General features: G+C 40.2%; 1 protein-coding gene across 1 annotated transcript in view; it reads left to right on the top strand.

The window, feature by feature from the left end:
* The window catches only part of SUMF1 (sulfatase modifying factor 1), a 106,073-nt gene that overhangs the window by 29,386 nt on the left and 53,845 nt on the right, over positions 1-22,842 (top strand). The window contains exons 4-6 of the mRNA XM_054482508.2: positions 16,968-17,050; positions 18,988-19,110; positions 19,866-19,980. Of these exons, the coding sequence (XP_054338483.1) occupies positions 16,968-17,050; positions 18,988-19,110; positions 19,866-19,980 (321 nt within the window). The remainder of the gene's footprint in view (positions 1-16,967; positions 17,051-18,987; positions 19,111-19,865; positions 19,981-22,842) is intronic.

Below are 22,842 nucleotides of genomic sequence, written 5' to 3' on the forward strand. Positions count from 1 at the left end.
CTGAGATCAATTTCTCTTCTGCCTAAAGGATATCCTTTGGTAGTAAACTTTCTTGTTATTTGAAATATCTTTAAGTACCTCATTTTTGAAAGATACTTTCACTAAGTAAAAATTTTAGGTTGGCAGTTATTTTCTTTGGCACACTAAAGGCGTTATTTCACTGTCTTCTGTTATTTATTATTGCCTTTAAGAGGTCAGTCATTAGTCAGTTGGTTTTTTTTTGTTTTTTTTTGTTTTTTTTTTTAGGTGATCCAGCTCTGGCTGATTTTAAGGTTATCTCCTGTCTTTATTATTCTAGGTGTTGATTTCTTGTGTTTATCCTGCTTGAGTTTCACTGGGTTTCCAGGATCTGTAACATGTTAGTCTCCTTCATGAGTTCTACAAGTGTTTGTGGAGCTACAGTTAATAGTTTTGCAATTGCTTATTGCTAAATATTTTCTAATGTCCATTATAATTTCTTCTTTAACCCATATATTGGGAAGTTTTTTTTTTTTAATTAACAACTCTGGTCTACTCTTAACCATTATCTTTTTGAATATTGCCCTTTCTCTGTTCTCACTTATTTTCCTCTGAAACTCCAATTAGATATTGGTTAGACCTCCTCACTCCATCTTCCAATGTCTGTTAACCTCACTTTTGAATATTTTTGTTTATATCTATATCTATGTCTATATGTATTCAGTATTCCATTGTAATTCTGTTGTCTATTTGGCTATATCTTTAGTATTATTTTTAGTGATAGCTCTAAGGATTACAATATAATATACATACATAACAACTCACACTATAGTGTTAACATTTTAACACTTTAAGTAAATGTGTCCTATAACCATATAGATTTTACTACCCCATCCCCTGTGTTAGAGTTGTCATATATTACATGTACATACATTGGAAAAAACCTAGACTATGTTCTGCTTTTTTTCTTGCAATACTCATACATATTTAACTTAATTTATTTATTTACTTTTTAAAAATAGAGATGGGGTTTCGCCATGTTGCCCAGGCTGGTCTCAAACTCCTGGCCTCAAGTGATCCTTCCACCTTGGCCTCCCAAACTGCTGGGATTACCGATGTGCACCACTGCACCCCGCCTCATACATATTTTAAAGAAGAAAAATAGTCTGTTATATTTATCCAAACCATTTCTGTTGCTCTTCCTTCATTCCTAAAGTTCCATGTTTCCTTCTGGTATCATTCTCTTCAGCCTAAAATAAAACTTCCTGTAGTACTTTTTTTAGAGTAAGTCTTATGGTAATGAATTCTCTTAGTTTTTCTTCATCTGATGTTTTTATTTCACCTTCATTTCTGAAGGGAATTTTCTGAGCTGGCAGTTCCTTTCTTTCATCACTTTACAAATGTTGATTCACAATCTTTTCTGGTCTACATGATTGCCGATGACAGTCATTTCAAACACTTCTCTTACATGTATTGTGTCATTATTTTATGTCTTCCTTCAAGTTTAAAAATTTTTTTATCTTCAACAGTTTGATGATGACGCATTTGGACATTATTTTCTTAGGGATTATCCTATTTGGGGTTTGTTGAGATTCTTGTATGTGTTCATTTATGTTTTTAATCATATTTGGGATTTTTTTCAGATCTTATTTCACTTTTTTTAAACACCAATCTCTCCTCTCTTTTTGGGACTCCAATGTATAAATGTTAGACCTTTTGATAGTATCCCAGAGGTTCCTTAGGCTTGTTCATTATTTTAAAGTAGTCTTTTCTCTGTGTTCTTCAGATTGTGTACCTTCTGTTGATATGTCTTCAGGTTCCCTATTTTCTCTGAGAGCGCTCATCTTTCCATTCGAGACCATTCACCTTTGCTTCATAGCCGATGATTGTAATAGCTCCTTTAAAGTCTTTGGCTGGGCGCGGTGGCTCACGCCTGTAGTCCCAGCACTTTGGGTGGCCGAGGTGGGCGGATCACCTGAGGTCAGGAGTTCAAGACCAGCCTGGCTAACGTGGTGAAACCCCATCTCTACTAAAAATACAAAAATCAGCTGGGTGTGGTGGTGCAGCCCGTAATCCCAGCTACTGGGGAGGCTGAGGCATGAGGATCACTTGAACCCGGGTGGCGGAGGTTGCAGTGAGCTGAGATCATGCCACTGCACTCCAACCTGGGCAACAGAGTGAAAGTGTGTCTCAAAAAAATTTAAAAAATAAAGTCTTTGATAATTCCAACTTCTGGGTCATCTTGGGGTTGGCATCTGTTCATTTTCTTTTCCCTCCGGTATTGGGTCTCTGGGACTTGTTATAATTCTCTAGGGAATTTTTTTTTTCCAGCAAAATCAACCTGGTTAGGAACAGACTGTAAGTTTTGTCTCACCTAAAGCTCGTGATCATTCTGCAACTCTGTTCATTCATTTTTTTATGCCAGCACAACATTGTAGTTTTTTATTCACTAGTATTTTACTTGTTTTAATCAATCTCTTATAATAATGCTACCCCATAGAGCTGTTACAAAGACCAAATTAAATAATGTATACAGTACCACCTGGTACAGTACCTAGCAGATAGAAAGCCTTTTAGTAAATGATATTGTTCTAATTTCTTCCAGTGGACTATCTCTTTGCTTGATATAATTGAAAATTAAGTTAAATTTCCTTTACTGTTGCTCATTTGTAAGATTTGGTAATACCTCATGTAGCATTCTGCCAAGCTACAATGATGTTTTGAAAAGATTTGCTATTGTGGAATACCAAATTGTGAAATTTACTATGAAATAAATCCTCTTAGATTATCTTAGAAGCCTTGGCTGGAGGAATATACTAATAACATACTTTGTATGTGTGTGTATGGTACACTATACATAACATAAAATTTACCATTTTAACCATTTTTAAGCATAAAATTCAGTGGCACTAAGTACATTAACAGTGTTATACAACCATCAACATTATGCATTTCCAGAACTTTTTCATCATTATAAACAGAAGCTGTATGCTCATTAGACAATAACTCTTCAGCCTCTGGTGACCTCCATTGTACTTTGAGCCTCTATGAATTCTCCTATTCTAAGTACCTCATGTAAGTGGAATCCTTGTCCTTTTGTGCCTGACTTACTTCACTCAGCATCACGTCTTCAAGGTTCATCCATGTTGTAGTACGTATCAGAATGTCCTGCCTTTGAGCCCCTGCTTTCACTTGTTCTGGATATATACGGTGACATATCTCTTGACCTGTCATTTGTATTCATGCCTTCTTGAGGTCTGTTATCCATCAGTGGGGTGTGTTCTTTGACTTCTAGTGATGGAAGTGAGTCTAATTCCTTCTGTGACAATTTGCTTTCTGGCTTAAGATGTGGTCTGTGTGTTTAGCATACAACTCTAGATGTCCCACTGTCTTCCAGGTACTATGCCAAAACATGAAAGAATGCCATTTGAATATCATCTATCGGAGCATTTAGTTTTTGAAAGCAACAGGGCTCAGACCTGGTATGACCCATTTCATGTTGTAAAGTCAGCTTTTCCTTGGCGAGAGAACACTGGCCCGGTCAACAGGGTGAAGGTGGGTTCACGGTAACTGAGTTATTCGGGAAGGGCAGGCCGGGGCTGGCTGACTGGATGAGATAAGAAGGTAACACTGTCTTTTGTGTCTTTTTTTGAAAAGAGTAGTTGTTCACTTGACTTAGGAGCCAGCGTGTGGCATAAGCTCAGGAAGCAAAACATGATAACCCTGGAAGGTGAGAACCTAATATAATAGGATAACAGGGCACACAATATTTTTTTCTAACCTGCTCCAAGACACCTGATAAGAATGAGTGTGTGTGAGGCATGCTGGGGTCCCAGAGGTTCAGTTTTGAAGTAGCTGTTTAATGTGACTTTAAATTTCTTTTCATGTCATGGTTCTTTTGAGGCCTAACTTAGATTAAGAAGTAACAATGATTCTGATATTCCCTGCCCCTCGAATATTGGACTCTGTATCTTCGGCCTCTGTGGGAAAACAAAGGTAAACTGTTAGTAGAGAGTCATGCCCAGGGATGTCTAGCTTTAAGAGAAACTTATGCAAAAATAAGAATTTAGAATGGATGAAACTTTCAGAATTATCTGGCAAAAAATCTTCTTATAGATGAGGCAACAATGGCCCACGAAGTGGCACAAAATGATATCCCACTGAAAGACTATTTAAAATTGATGTTTATGCAGAAAGAGGGTCACCCAGGGGTGGGGTGGGGTTTGGAAATCATGCAAACCTAAGGAACAGATGACTTTTTTCATTAAGCATGTTTATCCAGTATGTACTAGGGGCTAGGTTGTGTTTTAAGTGCCGTAGATACAACAGATAACTAGATATACATCCTTATTCTCGTGGAGGTTATAATTCTAATAAGGAACAGACTCTAAACAGGTAAATTTATAACTGACTGTGATGACGGACTGCGATTCAAATAAAACAGAATAATGGATAGGAAATGATTAGAGTATAATGCAGTTGTGCTCTTGGGTCTTTTATTTATAGGATTAGTGATGGTCTCCCTGAGGTGATGACATCTGAGCTGAAATCTAAACAATGAGCAAGGCTAGCATGACCAGTAAGGAGGGATTGAGGAACAAGGGGGTCTGTGATGTGGGGTCAGGGTTAGGTTGGAGAAGTAGGCAGGGTTGGATTACATAGAGCTTTGTAGGCCTCAAAGATGTTTGGTTTTCATCTTAAACACAGTTAGAAGCCATTGGATCTGATTAACATTTTAAAGAGACCACTCTGGTTCTGTTTGGGATTTTGTGATAGTCCTGGTGAGAGATGATGGATCTGAGGAACCAGGTGGTAGGAGGAGAGAAGCTAAGAAGTGATCTGATATTTGGAAGTACCTCTGAAAGCATAGAGAGAAAAGAAAAGACAGGAATCTAGTATGACTCCTGGGTTTTGGGGAGATGGTGATGCCCTTAATTTGAGATTGGAGTTCCTGGGAAAGGTTGAATAAATTACTGAACCTAAAGACCAAGAGGTGAATGAGTTATGATTATTCTACAAATGTCTGAAAGATGATGGAAAAAGAATTTGATCTATTCCATCTGATCCCTGGGAACCTAGAAAGGGACAGCAGAGGGAAGGTCTCCAGGAGACAGATTTCAGTTTAGCTGTAGATTAGGAACTCTGTTAGAATGATCTGAACATGACAGGGACTGCCTACCAGGAAGTGATATCTGTCACCCAAATTGTTCAAGCTGAGACTGTGGGACCATCTATTCATAGAGTGACTTCATAATTTGTTGTCCAAATCAAGACACTTTTGACAGCAAAATGGGATGCTTTTAATTATGCTTGGATAATACTGACTTAGGACTTTTCTCAATCACTTTTGCCAGCTGGAGATACCTGGCTGGCAATGCCCTTGCCCCACCTTGGTCTGTGACTTCAGGGCTAGCTTGGTCTCACCACCATTTCTGTCATGTGGGGTGGCTGCTCTGTGCTGGTGAAGGGCAGAGGGCCATGATGTTACAGCCTTTTCTGCTCCCATATTCAGTGGGTCCCAAGCTCTTGTCTCACATCCAAGAAGAATGAGGATATGCTGACAATCAAAGAGTGAGGAGGGCAGAGAAAAATTTTATTGAGCGATGCAACAGCTCTCAGTGGAGAGGGGACATGGGAGTGGTCCCCCACCCCCACAGTTGGGTGGTTTCTCTCTCAGTGTGGCTGAGTGCAGGGCTTTTATGGGCTCAGAATAGGGGAATGCATGCTGATTGGTTTGTGTGTATGCAAAGAAAGGCTAAAGCAAAGACACCAGTCAAAGGTGGGCATGGCAGTGTAGAAAACCAATTAGGAAAGGGTAGGTATATGTAAAATTAGTGAAGGATGGGGATCAATCAGAGGAAAGTGTGCCAAATGGGAAGGCAAGTTCTCAATCTGGTCTGTGGCTTTGACTTAAAGCTTGGCTTTCAGGCTTTAAACTGTCTTCCACTTGGAGGTGGGGTTTCACCACCGACCCACCTCTATCTGCCTAGGCATTTGTCTGCCTCCTCCCACTATCAACACATATAAATCTGGACTTCCCTTGTCAAATAGGGAACAGTATTCATCCTACCTTATTTCTCTTCATCCTAGAGACACTATAGAGGGGATGCTTTTAGGTACAGGTTAAAATCAAGTAGCTTTTTGGCATCCTTCCAGATCTAAGGTTCTGAAGATCTTTGTACGTTTTATTTAACAAAAAATATTGATGCCCAAGTTTTCTGGATTAGTTCAAGTACACCTGTAATACAGGTGGCCTCCTGTGTGGAATGCCCTTCCCACTCCTGCCCTGCCTTACTTGCTCCTCCTTCTCACCTCCTGCAGGAAGCACCGTCAGGGCATCACCCCCCTGACTTTGATTGGGTGCCCCACCTTTGGCTCCCATAGTTCATTGAGCTTCTCTTGGCCACAGTACTTAGAACAGGCTTGAAATCATCTGCTTGTTTGTCCGTCTTCCCTTCTCAATTGTGTACTTTGGTTCTGTATCCCCGGGGGCTGGCACAGGAGTGGCATAGAGAAGATGCTCACTAAGTATTTGCGGAATGAGCAGATAGCATCATGAACCTATTCTATAGATTTGTAGTCATGTGCCAGTACCCACATATACCTAATTACATGTTGAGTGCTTATTATGGTATATCCTCATAGTGAGCCTATATGATAAATTTTCATAGTATACTAATTTTACTGATTGAAGAAACTGAGGCTCAGAGAGGAAAGTAACTTGTCCAACCAACATTACATGGCTAGTGATGTAATAGGAGAGCCAAAATTGGCACCCAGAATTAGCCACTTGGCTCAAGTGCCTACTATCTGTCCCGTTACTCAAGACTTACCATACACTTTATAAGATTCTCAGAAGTCCTGCAATTAAAAATTAGTTTAACTTTGAGTAACCCAGTGCTTTCCTAACTAGTGTGACTCCTTTGATGGTGGAAACCTTTTATTCTCCGCACCTACTACCATCTTCTGGAAAACTGTCAGGAAACAGCTGTTGGGAAATGCTTGAATAGTGGAAAAAGTTCTGAATTGTAAATCTGCAGCCGTGGGTTATTTTCCTGGCTCTGCCACTATCTGCCACTTTTCAGGGCCTATTTTCCCATTTATAAAATGAGAGAATTTCAGTAGATATCTTCTCAGATCCTTCCCACCTTTAAAGTCTTTGCCACTTTTAAAATCCTTTAAAAGTATGCAAATGTTTCCTGCATGGTTTGCCTCCACCAGCAGGAGAATCAGCAGTCACCATCTTGCCACTGGTGCAGCGTTCTGCTGCCTGGTGAAATGAGATGTGCCAGGCTGGCATCCTGAGGAAATTAGTTCTGTAGAATGTTCAGAATTTGTTCTGTGCTCTTGCGGCCATAGGCTGAGATTGGCTGGTACAGTACCAGGCTCTCGTTTGAAGGGCCAGCAACAGAGCCATGATGTTATATGGTCATCTGCATGTGTATGTCTCTGACTGTTAATATAAGTAGGAAGTAGATCATCTCAGGCTGTGAGCCTGTGCTGCCTTTGCAACAAGAGCCCCTGTCCCTTGAGGATGCTCTTTTTCCTGTCTTTTACAAATAATAGGTGAAATTATTTATACTGTTGTTTACCTCCAAGACAACGTGTGTGGGAGAATTTCCTGTTCTTAAAATGCCTTTTCTATGTTCTGTCTTCTCTTTGACCTCTCTTCTCAGAAGCTTGAGAGCTTGTAAGGCGTGAAAAAATAACATAGAAGCAGTCAGGTGGCATTCCAACTTTCTGTAATTTCTCTGTTTTAGACACTGGAAAAGATCTGTAAAGATCTATAAGTAAGCTACTAGCAATGTAAGGAACCTAAGTGGAGCCTTCTTACAGAGTTGAAATAAATACCTTCATCTTGGGTGTACACTCAGATGTCTTTCCAGAGGGAAACTAACCATACCATCTAATAATATTGAGGATTTTTGTAAATGATTTTTAGCAAGGGCTATAAAGACACGCTCTTAGGTTACAGTGATGCTACTTGTGGAAATTTAGCAGAAGCAAAAATTTTTGTACATGAAGGTGTCTGAACATGTTCACTGTAGTGTTATCTATAATAGCAAAAAAACAACAACAGACAAACTTGAACATAACCTGAATCGTTCAATGTTAGGAGACTGGAAATTATAGTGTATTGACAAGACAAAAATATTGGCAGCCACTGAAAGTGATTGTTATGAAGTTCAGATAAAACATAGAAAAATATTCAATAAAATCAATGAAAACATTCAATATAAAATTTGGAAAAACTAAAAATGTGTATGCTTACTGATGAAACTGGAAGATGAATATAAAAATAAAATTTGTAATAGAATGATGAATATAAGTAATTTTTAATGAACATTAATTTGATATTGCTTACTTTTGTTTTTTCAATATAAAATTAAATCTCAGCTCCATTAAAAGAAAAAACTAAATGAAACTAAAATGAAAATATGAATAAAAAATATGTTCACTGTAGACGTTTCAGACATTAAAAATGGAACAGGGCCTAGAGAGGTGGCTCATGCCTGTAATCCCAGCACTTTGGGAGGCTGAGTTGGGAGGATTGCTTGAGGCCAGGAGTTCAAGACCAGCCTAGGCAATGTAGCGAGACTCCATCTCTACAAAAATTGAAAAAATTAGACAAGTGTGGTGGCATGTGCCTGTGGTCTTAGCTACTTGCGAGGCTGAAGTGGGAGGATTGCTTGAGCTCAGGAGTTCAAGGTTACAGTGAGCTGTGATAGTGCCACTGCCCTCCAACCTGGGTGACAGAGCAAGACCCTCTCTCCAGAAAAAAAAAGGCACAAGAAGAACATTAGATATACCCATAATCTCACCACCCAGAAATAATCATCACAAACATTTAAATATATGTTCTGCTAATATTTTCTTGGGATGTGTGGGTATGTGGGTGGGTGTCTGTATATATTGATGTATTTTTAATTGAACTTGTACAAACATTTTTGTAACTGGCTTTTTTCACTTTCAGTAAAGGGCAGACATTTATTGTAATTTTATTTTTTCAGCATATAATTTTTAATGACTATGATGTATTCATTCAAATGGTATAAAATAAATGATTCTGAATATTGTCACATTGCTTTCAAGATAGGTTATACCAATTTACAGTTACTTATTTGATGAAAATGAGTAAAAATTGTTTTTAAATAATAAAAAATATTTCTCTCATTTTTGTTAATTTTTTTACAAGCCCCAAATCAGTTCCCCCTGCCCTGATAATTATGCAGATCTTAACTGAAAATGAGTAAACTAGATCACTTTTAAGGCTTCTTTGAGTCCATAGATTCCTTGGGCCATTTTTTGCACATTCTCAATAGTGCCTAGAAATTCTGCCTAGAATTTCCACTCCTCTTTTAAGGACATGAAATGTTTTGAGTATACTGATTACTGATTGTGTGCCTTGGGAATGCAATGTATTATAGCATGAGGAATTTCACTAAGAACTGAACCAAAAAGTATTTAAAAAGTTCATGTCTGCCTGAAGTTTCATAAATATTTTTACCCTGTTTGAAAAAGCAGGCATTTTCCTCTCCCATGCAGTCTATTAAGTCGTCAGGGTACCTGATTTAGGATTTAATTTGAAGTAAGCTGTCAGACTTGACTACGTACTTTCATGATGAATTTGTTTTTAGCCTTTATTCAAGCCTCATTCTTAGCTTTCCACACTTGTATTGGGTACTGAGGAAGTATTTTTACTGTGTGCTCTTTACTCCATTTAATTCCTTCAGTTGCTAAATTCTCCTCTGGTTTTATTTATACTTCATGAATTTGAGCAGATCTGTAATTTCTCATTGTTCACCGATGCCAGTTGAAAAATTCTCCCGGTTTGTTTTTATAGGGGTAGCTGTCATGTTTATACTACGTTTCAAGAAACGTCCAATTTAAATTTGCTTGTCTAAATGCATTTAATTTTTAAGAGAGCAGTTGTAAAGTTGTGCACTTGACATCTTTACACTTGAGTATGCATAATTATACAGAACTTTCTTTTTCCTGTGCTGATTTTATTCTGGGCTGTGTGTGTATAAGAAGCATAATTTGCCACCTCTGGCAAGAATAAAGGCACCTTTGCTGTCTTGTTTCCTTTTCTTTAAGCTGCTACTCCGAGTCTGGTTATGTCCCCAGGGAGAGATGGGAAACATATCTTTGCTCTCTGAAGTCCATTTCTCAAGGGGACCTCAAAACTCACATGGGTCCTATTTACATTGTAATTGGTCACTGGCTGGCTCATACAGCTGTTTCAACTTAAACCCTAGACAGTTGCTATGGAGATGGTTGATTAGAAATAGGTCATGTTAAAGTCCTTTTTCCTCTGGATATAAGGGAGTGCTGTAACTCTGGAAATTGTCTCAGTTGAGCAGAGAATGTGTAGGTGGACAACCACATCCAAAAAAAATTGTCTCTTTTTAGGTTGAGGTTTATCACAGCTGCCAGTCAACTCATGTGGCTGCTTCTGCTCTGTAAACAACACACCTGAACACTATTCCTGTTAGAAGGAATTATAGATGTCACAATCTGCAGTATAGCCTTGATAAAATGCCTAATATATGACTCTTAAAAGTTGTTTATTTTGTTAAGTTCCTAAACCTAGTAGAATAGCACTTATTTTCAAGACAGAGTCAGGAGTTCAAGAACAAGTTATTTGAAATGTTTAGAAACAGTGACACTTGGAAAAGGAAAGCGTCTAGTGAGTTTGGATGGGATTTGCCCTAAATTTGACCAGAAAATATTTGACATTCCAAGGGAAACTTGCGCAGGATGAATAAGGCCATACCTTTGATTTTGTCAGTCTTCAGTTGTGGGATGACTTTGATTACTTGTCTTTCCTTCTTCATGTGTGAAATGGAAAAATGGTTTCTGACTCTGCATCTGACCATCACAGTGGTGACTTACGATCTGTCTTACAGACAGACAAGTGTATAGTTTGGTTCCCTTACAGGGGCCCAAGCTTTCTGGAGTTTGGAGGTTGAGGAATGTGGATCCCTCCTGTATTCTGTTTACCCCTCACACCTTCCCTAATATGGTTTGGCTGTGTCCCCAACTAAATCTCATCTTGAATGAATTGTAGCTCCCATAATCTTTACATGTCATGGGAGGGACCCGGTGGGAGGTGATTGAATCATGGGATTGGGTTTTTCCTACACTGTTTTTGTGAGAGTGAAGTCTCATGAGATCTGATGTGATCTCTGAGATCACATGGTGATGGTTTTATAAAAGGGAGTTCCCCTGCACATGCTCTCTTGCCCTCTTGCCTGCTGCCATGTAAGGCGTGCCTTTGCTCCCCCTTTACCTTCCACCATGCCATGATTGTGAGGCCTCCACAGTCATGTGGAATGTGACACAATTAAACCTCTTTCCTTTATAAATTACCCAGTTTCAGGTATGTCTTTATTAGCAGCATGAGAATGGACTAATACACTCCCCTTGCCCTACCCTCATGGTGCTGCTTGCTTTAGAGAGTGGGTTAGTTTATGTGTAGATGGTTCTCACATCATGACTGTGATGGAAGATGGTATGTCTTCTTGAGAAGTCTTTGGAAGTGACACATGTTCCAACACTTCCTTCACCTCTTGGCCCTTGGTCACTTTTCTCAGCTAATCAGTACTCTGAAACGGGTGAACTGGTGGGTGGAGGGGGCTCAAGCTGAACAGATATGGGGGTAGATTTTCACTAATTAGAAAATATGTTCTTTGAAAGCTCTAAGAGAATATTGTAACATGTAATAACATAAATGAATAGTAGTAATAATGACAGCTAATACTCTGTACCAGGTACTTTTCTAAGCACTTTGCATGTATTTTTAAATTTAATCCTTATAACAACCCCAGGAAGTAGATAGTATTATTTTATGCCCACTTTGCAGATGAGTAAACTGAGGCCTGAAGGTGTTAAATAAGCAGCTGAAGATCTTGTAGCTTGCAAAAGGTGATACTGTTGTTCAAGCTTAGGCAGCTTGGTTCCAGGGTCAGATACTCTTACCACTATGCTACTATGAACTGTATATTAATATTTAAGAAGAGTAATCTTTTTTTTTTCCTAATTATCATAATGCAGTAGATAATTTGCTCTCCCCAGAGGACATTTAGCAATGTCTGGAGACATTTTTGTCTGCCACAGTTGGCATGGGAGAAGGAGGATGCAGTTGGCATCTAGTGGGTAGAGGTCAGAGACACTGCTAAACATCCTGCAATGCATAAGACAGTCTCCCATAACAAGGTATTTGGCCTAAAATAGCAGCAGTGCTGAGGTTGAGAAAACCTGTGATAGTGAAGTGCACTCATTCTAAAAATGTCTAATAGTACTCTCCTGATCTTTCACTTATGTTAAGTTATGTATATTCTTCCAGACATTTTTTTCCTGATGATACTAACAGACATTGTTATGCATACATTTTATAGAAACGGAATCAAATGTGTATTCTGTAGGTTACCTTTATGACAGTATATTATTTTCATATTTCCATGTCATAGTGTATTTTGATAACTAGCCGTATAGTATTCCTTTTTTCATGGACACCAAGGACAGTTGGGTTATTTTGTAATTTTAAGTTAGAAACTATATTATGTCTAGATTTACTATACATATATCTTTGCATACTTGATTCAGGTCTTACTATTTTGGACCAAAAAACTAGGTTGCGACCTTTGGTCAAGGATAGTGTTGTTGTGGTGTCCTCTTTCCCATGCTCTGGCCACAGTGTGTTCATGTGTTTTTTCCATCTTACTGTGTACCTCATTGAGATTGGTGATCATCATATAGCTCCATGATGTTAAGTTAGTAGTGTGTTTTGGGTTGCTAGGGTAGCATGAAAGATTTCAGAAAGAATAGTTGCTGGGAAAAAAGAAAAGCAGGTGTCTAGAATGAGAGAAAGTGTGAGTGAGTAGCTGTGTGTATAGCAGAGAATGGGGTAGCGGGTGGAAGGAGATAAAAAAACTATAGTACTAATATGTGTAGGGTGATATCTGGACCCATCAATTTGAATTTTAGAGACATTTATCAAGGAAAATGAGATGACTAATTGCACACTTTCTATGCCAATTATTGCAACTGAGGAATTAATTGTTGTATTAAGCCGTTCTTGCAATTGCTATAAACAAATACCTGAGGCTGGGTCGTTCATAAACAAAGAGGTCTATTTGGCTCACGGTTTTGCAGGCTATACAGGAAACGTAGCTCTGGTATCAGCTTTTGGGGAGGCCTCAGGGGGCTTTCGATCATGGCAGAAGACGAAGTGGGAGCAGGCGCTTCACATGGTGATAGCAGGAACAAGAGAGTGAGGTGGAGGGAGGCGCCATACACTTTTGACCAGATCTCCTGTGACACAGTGAGAGCTCACTCATCACCAAGGGGACGGCCCAAGCAATTCATGAGTTCTGCCCCAGTGATCCAAAGACCTCCCACCAGGCGCCACCTCCGATATTGGGGATTATATTAATATTTTGACATGAGATTTGAGTGGGGATAAATATATAAACTATATCAATTATTATATTTAAAATAAATACTTTTAAAACTATTTAATATACCAATTGTCTTCAATCATACTCTGAGGATTCCTGGGACTTGTAGATCCCCTCCAAGAATCAGGTTCAGTGCTAGCCATATAGTGGGTGCTCAATAAACATTTGTAACCAGATTGAATTGAGAGGAAAAGGAGAGTAGAAGAGTATGGGCTGAGAGGCCACTAGAGAGAAGCCCTGGGGACTTCTATACATAAACTGACCTGAGGGAAAGCTCCCCTTTGAAAAAGGGGTAGGCTCCAATCCCATCCAGGTTGATGTGAATGCCATTAATTCATTGTTTTTATGGCTGAGTAGTATTCCACTGTGTGTGTGTGTGTGTGTGTGTGTGTGTGTGTGTATCACAGTCTCTTTATTCACTTGTTGATTAGTGGGCATTTGGGTTGGTTCCACATTTTTGCAATTGTGAATTATGCTGCTATAAACATGTGTGTACAAGTATCTTTTTCATGTAGTGACTTCCTCTGGGTAGATACGCAGTAGTGGGATTGCTGGATCAAGTGGTAGTTCTACTTTTAGTTCCTTAGGGAATCTCCATGCTCTTTCCATTATTCTAAGTGAAGTAACTCAGGAATGGAAAACCAAACAACATATGTTCTCACTTATAAGTGGGTGCTAAGCTATGAGGATGCAAAGGCATGAGAATGACACAACGAACTTTGGGGACTCAGGGGAAGTGATAAAACACCACAAATTGGGTTCAGTGTATACTGCTTAGGAGATGGGTGCACCAAAATCTCACAAATCACCACTAAAGCACTTACTCATGTAACCAAATACCACCTGTTCCCCAGAAACCTATGGAAATAAAAAGTTAAAAAAAAAAAAATTAAAAAAAAAAAAAGAAGAAGAAAAGGGGGTGGGAAATGGCAGGGGCCTTCTCCTGTTTAAGGCTTGTGTTTGTTTCTACTAAAGCTGTGCACATGTGTATTCTAGGACCCAGCTGTTCCACTCCACCATGTACTGTCGGCAGAAATGCGTACATATATTTGCCAAAAGCCACAAACTCTTTTAAGAATATTCATAGAAGCAGTACTATTCATAATAGCCCCAAACTGGAAACTACCCAAATGCCCATTAGTAGTAGAATGGATAAACAAATCATGTTTTTTTTTTTTAAATCACTAATGATGAAATATTTTAAGACACAAAAGGGTATCAGAAGAAAAGTCATTCTAGTATCTACCACTCAGATTTCATGGAGGTTAACATATTGCTATATTTTGTCATTCTTTTAAGCTTTTTTATTTTTACTTTTTAATTTAAGAACTAGAACCTTCTGGTGGTAGTGTTTAGTGTTGGGGACAGGGTAGAGTTGGGAGAATGATCTGAGGATCCTCCTGAAACACAAGTGTGGGCTGACCTGAGCTTTCACTGCAGCTCCTCCCTTGACACTGAATGAATTACCTGTCATTGGCACCTAAACCTGCACAGCCCAGTCAGTGAGAACAGCCCCCAGATGAGCTTCTACAGCGCCACAAATGAAATAGAAAGAAGCCATGCCTTTTCACTCCCCTGTTCTCTGTAAAATAAAACACCTTACTGTAGTGTCATTTAAGTACCTAATGCCTTGTTTTGTTGAAATATTTTAAAAATTGGTTTTTCCCATCACATTATGATTGAGATATCATGAATGTTCTGAATGTGTTGATGTGAAAAGAGAATGAACAAGAATGGGGCTTGGTGTTTTCAGTGATTGCTGTAATTGTTAGCAGGGACATATTCTCCCTTAACTTCTACTCAGACAAGCTCAAAAGAATGAAAACAATCAAAGAGTAACATTGTTGTGGGGATAACCTCGAGTCACTTTCTTTTGTATTTGTATTTGTATTAGAAGAATCATTTGCAGGCCAGGTGCAGTGGCTCACACCTGTAATCCCAGCACTTTGGGAGGCCAAGTTGGGCAGGGATCACTGGAGCCCAGTAGTTCAAGACCAGCCTGGGCAACATGGCAAAACCCCATCTCTACAAAAAATACAAAAAATTTAGCTGGGCATTGTGGCGCACACCTGTGGTCCCAGGTACTTGGGATGCTGAGGCGGGAGGATCACTTGAGCTGAGGAGGTCAAGGCTGCAGTGAGCCATGACCGTGCCACTGTTCTCCAGCCTAGGTGACAGGGTGAGACCCTGTCTCAAAAAGAATCATTTGCAACATCTGTTCTTTAGCTAGTATTAGCAACAATGATTAGTTTTTGTGGCTCTCCTTGTGACTGAGTGTCATGGGGCCATAGTGAGACTGGTTCCCTTTACTGAGTGCTTGCTAAGTCATTAACCTCAGTTGCTAAGGGCATAGTCATAAGTCCTGTATGCGTATTATATTTCCTCCTTGTAATAACCCAAGATGTAAGTGCTGTTACTATCTCTATCTCCACATGAGAAAACAGGCTTGGGAAAAGAGGTTAAATAAGTTGCCTAGGGTCACACCGTGAACAGCAGAGCCATGATTCAAATCTCATTTTGACTGGCTCCAAAGCCTGTGTTCCTAACTAAAGTGTTCACTAAATGAGGACCACTGACTGTTGTTATTTTGGTTAACAGAACCATAAAGTAGGAGTTAGGGTTCTAGTTACAGTTTGCTGAGCATTTTCCAATCTTACCTCATTTGACCTCTGTATTCTGAGTTAGGTGAGGCAGATGGGTGTGCTCCCATTTCACAGACAAGGACTAGGAGGGTCCAGACAAGTAGTGAACTTGCCCAGGGTCACCCAGCTAATGTTGGGTTGGAAGTTGAATCAGGGTCTTTTGAAAACACACCCCATTTTTTCCTCTGTGCTGCAGCTTGATCTCTAACCACCATGGTTGACCTTCAGCCTCACATTTAATTGTAAGGTTAACTCTGTTTCCTCAACTTTTAAATAGGAGCAGCACTACCTGTCTCACTTGTTAGAGATTATAGAGGATTGGCTAGCCATGCACTTTTTAAAAATTCTTACAGAGGCCGGGTGCGGTGGCTGACTCCTGTAATCTCAGCACTTTGGGAGGCCGAGACGGGCGGATCACAAGGTCAGGAGATCGAGACCATCCTGGCTAACACAGTGAAACCCTGTCTCTAGTAAAAATACAAAAAATTCGCTGGGCGTGCTGGCACGTGCCTGTAGTCCCAGCTACTTGGGAGGCCGAGGCAGGAGAATCCCAGGTTGAACCTGGGAGGCGGAGGTTGCAGTGAGCCAAGATTGCAACCCCTGCACTCCAGCCTGGGCGACAGAGCAAGACTCCATCTCAAAAAAAAAAAAAAATTCTTATAGATATACGCCATTTAAATACATATGTATTTGTTTACTGTGATGCTTTATGATATGAAGTAATACTTTTTTGTTAAAGATTTATTTACATATAAGTCTTTATTTTGGTATTCTGGCAAATGTATTTGTTTGGTAACCCAAATGGAAGTTGAATACATTGAGATTTTTGCTGCGTGTACTGAGTTGATGTTTTTCTAGAGTTGATGTTAGTAGCTAACATCAGCCTGTTCTGGGTTGCTTTGAGGTTGCAGCTGCTCCCTGGTGGTTACCTGTGAAAGGCGCTAACTGGAGACACCCAGAAGGGCCTGACTCTACTATTCGGCACAGGTGAGGCTGGTCCCTATTTCCCCAGTTGACATGTTCCATTGCAAAATAGATACCCTTTGCTCTTGCAAAAGAACTCAGTGGGCATCTTCATCTATAAAATGGTAAGAAAGACAAACTGTAATTGATTGGTAGGAAAATAAGATGGCGGGAAATAATGTATGTAAAGACCCAAACACTGCACCTTGCTCATAAGAAAGCTCTTAATTAGTGGCCTCTTTCCCTCCTCATTTGGCTTGTCAAAGAGTTGCCTCTTCCCAGTTTCCCTGCTCCTTTTGAGAGGCCTATTCCAAACCTCATGACATGTTTAATGTTTACATTCTGTTTCTATTATTAGCGGGTCATTATGAGGAAGAAGACGTCTGTCTTATGGATAAGTAATTGTGTCCTGCCAGGTTGCCACTGTAGAAGCCCAGGCCTTGGGTATAGGATTCACATGATCTTGAGTCCCGGATTGGAATTCTTTGAAGCCACCATCTACCTGGAAAACCACAGAGAGCCAAGTCGGTCAGCAAGTCTCCAGGGTGGCAAGGAAATAATTATCTCAAGCAAAAATAGAGTAACACTTTAAACCCTGGAGATGGAGCAAGGTTTGGGTTAGGACTCAGCATCTCAGCAGCCCAAGAAACCTGCTCTCCTAACCTAATTTTTCAGATGCAGTTTTTAAGTCTCTATTTTTAACAACATTCCTGGTTATTGCCCTTATTGTCGGGAGCTGGGAGTATAGGAAGTTCAGCTTTAGGGATATAGCCCCTTGACAAATGTCAAACATCTTTCAAAGCCTGAGTTGGAAGCCTCTGTGCTGAAATTAGGCTTCGAGGTGGAAAGTCATAGGATTCCTGGGTTTCTCAGGTGGACTTGGCTTCTTAGCTCCCAGTTAATATCTGCTTTCCTGAATTTAGTAACAGAGGAAAAAGCTAAGGGAGGAAGGAAAACCCAAAAGGAGAATGTATGTCATCCATGCAGTCAACACCGATGGGTCTTCTGAGAAGAGTACATCTCTTGTCTGTGCTGGAAACAGTGACTGGCACATGATAGGTACTCAGTAGATGTTTGTTGAAAGAATAAATGAAAGGCCTGGTATAATTACTGTGGGGAATTCAAAGGTGTATAAGGAATGGACTAGGAATTTGTAGCCCACTTTAAAAAAAGTGAGCAGGGAATTCAACCAAAGTCATCTAGTGCTGGGTGAATGAGTCTATCCCCTTTTTCTCAGTTTTTTTTTCCCCAAACTTCCACACCCTTTATACCCTCAGGAAAAAAAGACTGGCCTCTTGTAGAGGAAAAGTAGAAAGACACAGAATTGAAAGCCAAGGGTCGCAGGTTGGGTTCTCTGGAAACAGAGGCTGAGACAGAGTTCAGGATGCAGAATGTTAGGGCCCCACACCTGTAGAAAGGAGGGGGCCAGGGCAGGACTGGGCAGAGGGAGAAGTCAAAGCCACAATGCAGGTCCAACCAAGTTCCACCCAACACAGGGGCCTCTAGGGTGTATATGGCCCATAGGTTGAGCCACTGTAGGCCAAAATGGCTGGGTCTGTATGCCCCTGCTCTGGTTGATTAGTCACTGGTTTCTCTGAGATGGCTGTCAGCTCTGCTGAACCCCAAAGGAGCTAAAAGCTTCTGCTACTGGCCCTCCTAGCAGCTGGAGTATCTCCACATCTGCCATACCAATGACATTCTGTGGGAATCCAAGCCTACGAAGTGAAGAAATGTTTTGAGTCTAGTTCCCAGTGGAACTGTAACCCATTTGGGAGCCTGGGTTGTCAGAAACCCTTGGTGGAGCATGACAGATGCAGCATGGCTGGGGTTTGACTTCAGCACCAAGATGATCTCAGTGTCACAGACTGAACTGAGGGGGATTATGGGCACTTTGCTGAAGCCAGTTCCTGCTTCCTGTTCTGGTTGGTGTCACTTTTCATTCTACTTTTGCTCCTTCCCAGGCTGGATCATCCAGTTCTCCATGTCTCCTGGAATGATGCGGTTGCCTACTGCACTTGGGCGGGGAAGCGGCTGCCCACGGAAGCTGAGTGGGAATACAGCTGTCGAGGAGGCCTGCATAATAGGTATTTAGAGGATCTCATTTTGCCTGACATTTGAACAAACAAACAACAACAAAAAGCTCCATGGAACTTACTTTGGTTAGAAAGTTAATAACGACAATAATTCTTTTTCTTATTTTTCCACAAAATTACTTAGAAGACACTGGAGAATGGGTCACAAATCTTTTATCACCCCTAAACCAAGTGTCTGGCCAAGTGGGCTCCCTCCAGCCCCAAAGTAAGTCCTAGCAATTCAACCCCCTTGAGTTACATATCACTGCTTAGAGCTTCTTGGCAGACTGCCCTGCTTTTAGCATTTTCTTATTTTAGGCATCTCCTGAAGCAGTGGTATTTCTCTGCTTCTAGAGCCATGAGACAGAAAACTCATGTTGGGTTCACATCTTCTAGGAAAGGCTCCTTAAAATAGCCCAGGCTTTATAAAAAAGTGTGGTGTGGTGGTGCCTGATCACGCTACCATATAAGTCCAAAATGAGGTCTACTCTCCCAGCTTTCTATAAGTCCTTCTTTTAGTTTTGTGATTTATTTCAGGCCTCCTGAGTACCTGGGCAAGACTGAGGCTGTTGTGGATGTGACATGAGAAGTTATAAGGAAATTGAAAATAAATCCTGATTAAAAGCTTTATTTATTTATATATATATTTTAACAGGCTCACTCAGAACAAGCAAGCAATGTTCTCTTTTTCATTGCATCCCTTCTCTTGACTTTAATCCAAAACCTGTGCCTGTTTGACAGGCTGATGCCTGTGTCTCTTCTGACAGACTTTTCCCCTGGGGCAACAAACTGCAGCCCAAAGGCCAGCATTATGCCAACATTTGGCAGGGCGAGTTTCCGGTGACCAACACTGGCGAGGATGGCTTCCAAGGAACTGCGCCCGTGAGTAATGAGACCTCTGCAGGAGGGTGGCAGCTGCTGAGAACTGAGGCTCCCAGTAGACATGGGTGAAAGGCATTGCTCACTTTCTGACTCACATGGTGTTCCCTTCGTGTATGCATTCACTGTTGCACGTAGCAAATACTAATAATTAATCAGATGTTCTTTTTGTATAATGGATTTTCCTTTCTGATTCCATAATACTTATTGTAGAATATTTGGAAAAAAAAGAAGACTATAAAGGGGAAAGCTAAACTGACCTGGAATTCTACCACCCAGAAATAATCCCTGTTAGCATATTGGTGCATTTCTTCCCTGTTTGTTCTCTGTGTTGATGATGCTAATAATGGCTTGTAGTTATTGAGTGCTTGCAATGTGCCGGGCATTGTGGTAAGGCATTTGCATGAATTGTCTCATTTACTGTCCATTCAACTCTGTAAGGTAGGTACTATTATCCCCATTTTCCAGGTGAGCATTCTGAGGCACAGAGAGGTTAACTAACTTGCTCAAGGTTACACAGCTGGAAAGCGGCACAGCTGGAATTTGAACCAGGTCGGTTTGTTTCCAAAGCCCATGCTCTTAACTACTGTATTTGCCAGCATATGTGTTTCTGGTGTATATGTATCATATTTTTTTACATATTGCATTTAGGTCAGACTGGATACAGTGTTTAAAATCCTACTATTTTTTCCTGCCTATGTCAGAAATGTTTCATCTGTCATTAGCAGTATGCCACAAATACGTTGTCTTTCAGCAGCTGGATAACCTATCATAAATAAACCCCAATGTATTTACCAGAAACAGGTTATTTCTGTTTTTTTTTCTACGGTGAACATCTTGTACATAAATATTAACCTACATCTTTGATGATTTTTGAAAGATAGATTAGATTCCCTGCAGTGAAATAATTCAAAGTCTAGAAAACTTTCTGGGTAAGAGTTTCAGATATATGGCCAAACTGTTTTCCAGAACGCTTGGGGCATGTTTTCCTCTATGGGTGTATAAGAGTTCTTTTCTCACCGTTCTTTTGCTGGCATAATCATATACTCATAAAGCCATGTCTTAGTCTTAGTCCCTTTGTGCTACTGTAAGAAAATACCACAGACTGGATAATTTGTAAACAACAGAAATTTATTTCTCACAATTCTGGAGGCTGGGAAGTCTAAGACCAAGGCACCAGCATGATTGATGTTGGCTGCATCCACCAGAAGGGACTAATGCTGTGTCCTCCCGTGGCAGAAGGCAGAAGAAGGGCAAAAGAGCACTCACTTCAACCTTGAGCCATTTTATTTACTTATTTATTTATCTATTTATTTATTTATTTTTGAGAGGGAGTCTCACTCTGTCACCCAGGCTGTAGTGCAGTGGTGTAATTTTGGCTCACTGCAACCTCTGTCTCCTGGGTTCAACCAATTCTCCCATTTCAACCTCCCGAGTAGCTGGGACTACAGGTGCACACCACCACGCCTGGCTAATTTTTGTATTTTTAGTAGAGACAGGGTTTTACCATGTTGGCCAGGCTGGTCTTGAACTCCTGACTTCAGGTGATCCTCCCACTTCAGCCTCCCAAACTGTTGGGATTATAGGCATGAGCCACTGCACCTGGCCCTTTGATGATTTTTTTAAAGATAGATTCCCAGCAGTGAAATAATTGAGTCAAAGATCAGAAAACTTTCTTGGTAAGAGTTTCAGATATATGGTTGAATTATTTTCCAGAATGCTTGGGGCATGTTTTCCTTTGTGGGTGTACAAGAGTTCCTTAACTCATTTTATGAGGCCAGCATCATCCTGATACCAAAGCCTGGCAGAGACACAACCAAAAAAGAGAATTTTAGACCAATATCCTTGATGAACATTGATGCAAAAATCCTCAATAAAATACTGGCAAACTGAATCCAGCAGCACATCAAAAAGCTTATCCACCATGATCAAGTGGGCTTCATCCCTGGGATGCAAGGCTGGTTCAATATACACAAATCAATAAATGTAATCCAGCATATAAACAGAACCAAAGACAAAAACCACGATTATCTCAATAGATGCAGAAAAGGCCTTTGACAGAATTCAACAACCCTTCATGCTAAAAACTCTCAATAAATTAGGTATTGATGGGACGTATCTGAAAATAATAAGAGCTATCTATGACAAACCCACAGCCAATATCATACTGAATGGGCAAAAACTGGAAGCATTCCGTTTGAAAACTGGCACAAGACAGGGATGCCCTCTCTCACCACTCCTATTCAACATAGTGTTGGAAGTTCTGGCCAGGGCAATTAGGCAGGAGAAGGAAATAATGGGTATTTAATTAGGAAAAGAGGAAGTCAAATTGTCCCTGTTTTCAGACGACATGATTGTATATCTAGAAAACCCCATCGTCTCAGCCCAAAATCTCCTTAAGCTGATAAGCAACTTCAGCAAAGTCTCAGGATACAAAATCAATGTACAAAAATCACAAGCATTCTTATACACATATATACAATAACAAACAAACAGAGAGCCAAATCATGAGTGAACTCCCATTCACAATTGCTTCAAAGAGAATAAAATACCTAGGAATCCAACTTACAAGGGACGTGAAGGACCTCTTCAAGGAGAACTACAAACCACTGCTTAATGAAATAAAAGAGGATACAAAGAAATGGAAGAACATTCCATGCTCATGGGTAGGAAGAATCAATATTGTGAAAATGGCCATACTTCCCAAGGTAATTTATAGATTCAATGCCATCCTCATCAAGCTACCAATGACTTTCTTCACAGAATTGGAAAAAAGTACTTTAAAGTTCATATGGAACCAAAAAAGAGCCCGCATCGCCAAGTCAATCCTAAGCCAAAAGAACAAAGCTGGAGGCATCACGCTAC

This window comes from Pongo pygmaeus, chromosome 2, assembly GCF_028885625.2.
Source record: "Pongo pygmaeus isolate AG05252 chromosome 2, NHGRI_mPonPyg2-v2.0_pri, whole genome shotgun sequence".
NCBI lineage: Eukaryota > Metazoa > Chordata > Mammalia > Primates > Hominidae > Pongo > Pongo pygmaeus.